At 40.1% G+C, this 4,668-nt stretch overlaps 1 protein-coding gene across 1 annotated transcript in view; it reads left to right on the forward strand.

Moving 5' to 3' along the window:
- slc9a8 (solute carrier family 9 member 8) overlaps positions 1-2,576 on the forward strand; it is a 9,798-nt gene extending 7,222 nt beyond the window's left edge. The window contains exons 14-17 of the mRNA XM_008319346.3: positions 1-68; positions 227-447; positions 810-956; positions 2,374-2,576. The exon at positions 1-68 is cut by the window's left edge and continues 8 nt beyond it. Coding sequence (XP_008317568.1) covers positions 1-68; positions 227-447; positions 810-956; positions 2,374-2,487 — 550 coding nt within the window. The 3' untranslated portion in view covers positions 2,488-2,576. The remainder of the gene's footprint in view (positions 69-226; positions 448-809; positions 957-2,373) is intronic.
- The last annotated feature ends 2,092 nt before the right edge of the window (positions 2,577-4,668 follow it).

The raw sequence follows: 4,668 nt of genomic DNA on the forward strand, positions 1-4,668 counted from the left end.
CTTCCTCCTGATCTTTTTCAGAGATCACAAGATCACTCCCAAAATGATGTTCATCATGTGGTTCAGTGGTGAGACTATATACACATATATAATATTATATAATATATAAATCCCTCATGAGCTCCCTCCAGGAAATTAAGGAATATTTGTATATAAACACACACATATATATATATATATATATATATATATATGAATATATATGTGTGATTTTGTCCTTTTCCAGGTCTCAGAGGAGCGATCCCTTATGCTCTCAGCCTTCACCTGGGATTGGAGCCTATTGAGAAGCGACAGCTGATTGGCACCACAACCATCATCATCGTCCTCTTCACCATTCTCTTCTTGGGGGGTGGGACCATGCCACTCATCCGAATTATGGACATCGAGGAGAACCATTTAAGGAGAAAGAACAAGAAGGACATCAATCTGAGCAAGACAGAAAAAATGGTAAAGACTCTCTCTCTGTCTCTATCCCACACACACACATACTGTATACGTATATGTCTGGCAACTTTAAAATGGTTTGTCTTTTGTTTTCTGATTAAACCTTTGGAGGTTTTGCAGATTCAATTTTGTTGGCCTCAACATGGCCATCCTGTGAGGTACCTCAGGGTACACCATCAGGCCAATCCTGTTTCTACAGTACAGGTTTCTTTTACATCAGGCAGGTGTCTAACTGTTTTACTTTTGTGTTCCTGCTGTAGGATCCAGCAGCTGTCGACTACATCTGACTCACTGAGTTGTTCTTCTTCTCCCTCCACTTCCATCTCCTTTAAAATATTCTCCTCCTCCTCCTCCTTTGTCTCCAGGGAAACACCATTGAGTCTGAACACCTTTCAGAACTGACAGAGGAGGAGTACGAGGCGCACATCTGCCACAGACAGGATCTGAAGGGCTTCATGTGGTTGGATGCCAAGTACTTTAACCCATTCTTCACCCGGAGGCTGACACAGGAGGTGAGAACAAACTGTCATTAATCAATGTGTCCACAGGAGGAGCACTTTTACCACTAGCTTTCAATGTTATAACTTCATGGATCAGACACAGGATCAATTATCACCTTGGGTTAGGGTGGGAGTGGGGGGTACATTCATTTTTTTATGTTTTTAATAAGATCCGCTTCTACGACCTGTAAGACTGTTTCCTAGATTACATCTGGATGTTGTGTTCCAACACTGTCCTGTGTGTGTGTATGTCTATGCTGAAGAAATGACAACAGTTAAAGAAACTTGTAACTGTATTTTGCAGAATGTAAACAACAATCAGTCTGATGTTCTTACCCATTAATATTAGCCTAATAACAAACCACACAGTGGAACCAGAAGTTCATCTCCGTGGAGACAGACCATTATTGATTCATCCTTCAGAAAAGGTCAAAACTAATAATGCAACTCAAAAAGACTTTAAACAGATTTAAACAGCCAAGACCAGAGATACGTAAACGTTTAAATAATTTCTCTCTAAAAGGAGGTCTGGCTCTTCAAAGAGAGAGTAAAACACTGTTGTGAGTGACCAAAATAAAGAGAAACCAGACCTGGACCAGTAGCAGGGATCATGTGCTGCAGTGCTGCCAGACTAGGTTGTTGAAGAGATGCTGGAGCAGACCCGATATGATGGTGATAAAGAGGGAACATGGGGTGTTAGAGATGAATGGGGATTAAAAAAAAACAAAACTTACCTCAAATAGGAGGTGAAGTGGGTGGGGATACGTGAGTGGGTCATGATGTTGTCTGGGCCCAGCAGGGATCCTTCCGGTTGATCCAAAACCACTAGCTGCTTCTTTGATTAAAGTGTCTGTCACGGAGCCTGTTCACGTATACCGAGGTCTTTTGAGCCCGATGCGCTCATAGCCGTCTTTGGCTGCATTCTCCCATGGGACTGTGAGCTCATTAATGTTGACTGATCATGGACAGTCACTTTCACGTTTGTTATTGGACTCAGTGAAAAAGCCTCTAATGCTCTTTTTTTCTAGAAAGGCCTTGGAGAAAACTAGGCTTTAGCAGGAGCTGGCTGTTATTGCTAGCAGTTAGACGAAATTTTAATTAATTAAATAAATGCCTAACTAAAGTATAATATAATAAATATAAAATAGTCTAAAGTGAATCTTCCAACATAGCTAAAATGATAATTATACTGGACCAAAGACTGAGTTCCTAAGCAGGGCTGACCTGCTTCTCTTCTAGGCACATAGCACAGTAGAGGTGACCTTTACAGAGCTAGCCTTGACCTTTCGTAGCCCCTTGTGGGCACCATGTGAAAATGTTAGTTTTTTTTTGTTACTCTGGTTCTTTTCATACCAGACCTCAGCCTCTACTAACCTGGAGCTCAAGGCTACAGTTCAGAATCAAACTTCTAATTTCTCTCTCTCTCTAGGATCTGTTACACGGTCGAATCCAAATGAAGACACTGACCAACAAGTGGTATGAAGAAGTTCGTCAGGGACCTTCAGGCTCAGAGGATGAGGAGGATGAAGCTGAAGTTCTCTGAAGTTTCTGTGTGTGTGTGTTAATCCTTTAATGAAGTAAAAAAAAAGAAAGAAAAAGAATCAAAGATTATTTTTCAGCCACTGTTGTCTTCAACATCAGGTGGAGAGTTTTCATACAGTACCAATGCTGAATCAAGTCCACCACCTCTAACCTTTCACCCCACGTACAACTTTGGAGTAGTAGTGTCTGTCCTGCTGCCACATGTTTTACATGTACCACAGTTTGAGAAACTGTGGAAGGACTGAGGAAGTGTCAGTGTAACTTATTGTGAAGAAGGAGAACCTGTGGAAGGACAATAACAGCTGCTTGTTGGAGTGTCAGTGTAACTTATTGTGAAGAAGGCTTCACTTCTGTATCCGTCAATGTCGGTTCTAAGTGCAGATCGGTTTAATCTGAACCAGTTTACCATAAGATAACTGTTCTGGTCTCCTCATCCAAGAGTCGTTTTCAGCTCCGACTGCTGGAAAGGCAGGAATGTTGTGAATGCTACTATGTATATGAATAATACTATGTGAAAATTATATGCAGTTTTCACTTAAGATCAGGAAAAATGAAATACATTTTATATATTTTCCTCAGAGGCCCAGTATCCACTAACCCATGGACCAGTATCAGCCCGGGAGCTGATGGTTGATGACCTCTGGTATTTTACACGTTGGGTTTTGTCTACATTGCTGTCAAAGTTCAAACAGCTTTGAGGCAAATGTTATTTGAGCTAAATCGTTATCTTGACTTGACGGAATGTGATCATATTTGAACTACTGTTTTCTGTTTATTTTCTAGTTATTATGCTAGTGATGACAAACAACTGGACTTCAGCTCTAACTGCTACTGAAATAAATCACTGTTGACTGTGTGTGTGTGTGTGTGTGTGTGTGTGTCAGTCAAACCTGCTGCTCTCTTCACTGCTGACACAGCTGCCAACTCTTTGGATACTGGAGACAGTTCTGCTGTCTTTAAAACAAAGTTAGAGTTTAATACGAGTTTAAACAGCAACACACATTTTAAAGACAAAGAATAAAATATTCTTATTTCTTTTCTATTGACACCAAGAAACACAAACATTTTACCTGACATCTACAGGGCCTGGGAGAGTGGAGGAAGTTCTTCCTGATTGGCCAGTTTTCAGTGCAGGTGAGTTTTAATCTGTTTACTTCAAGATAATGAGTCTGTCCCATGTGTCCAGGAGCATCATGGGAGAATAGCCCAAAACCCCCAGAGACAACAGCCACTGTCACACACTGAGCAAATTAGTAACAACACATTACCGTGGTCATGACCACAAAGTCCAGTCATATGATGGTTCGATTCCCAGAGGAACCACATGCTTGGCGCTTGCTAGGGGCAGCCTGTTAACAGCATATCTGCTGCTAACACAACTATTTCCCAAATATGGGACCAATATAGTACAAATTTATTTTATTTAGCCTCCACTCTGTGCTTAAACAAAGAAAGTTAACAGCTTTCCTAAATTATTTTGGGTTAAATATTTAGTAAATGCATAGACAAGTAAAAGAAAACTATTTATGTGAGGCTGAAACTGCTGGTGATGAGGTCGTTCTGCCTGGGCACTTGTTTCTCATTGGTCCATTTTCTGAAGGGAAGTTCTATCTCTTATGTATTCTCACTGAAAACCCATCTTGTAGGAGGTGTGTGTGTGCGTGTGCGTGTGTGTCTGTCTGTGTACAACTCAAAAATGCGCTTAATGATCTGTTCATCAGAAAGTATTCAACATGTCACATTTTAATTTTTCAATATCAGAGCAGCATAAACCCCAGTCATGTCAACACAAACAACGTGAAATTGTTCTCACCGCAGTGTCTCACTGTTGTCTTAATGCCACACACACACACATTCAGAGCCAAAAGATTATTTCTATATATGGTGTATACATACTGTAAATGTATGTGTGTACACACAAACTATCAGTGTTTTTTTTTCATTTCACAATGTAAGCTTGCACGCGCACCCACCCACCCACACACACACACACACACACACACTGTGTGCTTATGAATTCATGATATAAATGTTATTTATATTTAAATCATTTAGGAATCTTTAGCCAAAGTAAATAAGTTATTTTTGAGATAGTCATTTCAGATGAAAGCGATTTTCTTCGTTTGTTTTTTTGTTTTGTTTTTTTAAAGCTACAACATCACATGACATGTTAAAAAAAAAG

The sequence above is a fragment of the Cynoglossus semilaevis genome, chromosome 10 (genome assembly GCF_000523025.1).
Source record: "Cynoglossus semilaevis isolate Cse_v1.0 chromosome 10, Cse_v1.0, whole genome shotgun sequence".
Taxonomy (NCBI): Eukaryota; Metazoa; Chordata; class Actinopteri; order Pleuronectiformes; family Cynoglossidae; genus Cynoglossus; species Cynoglossus semilaevis.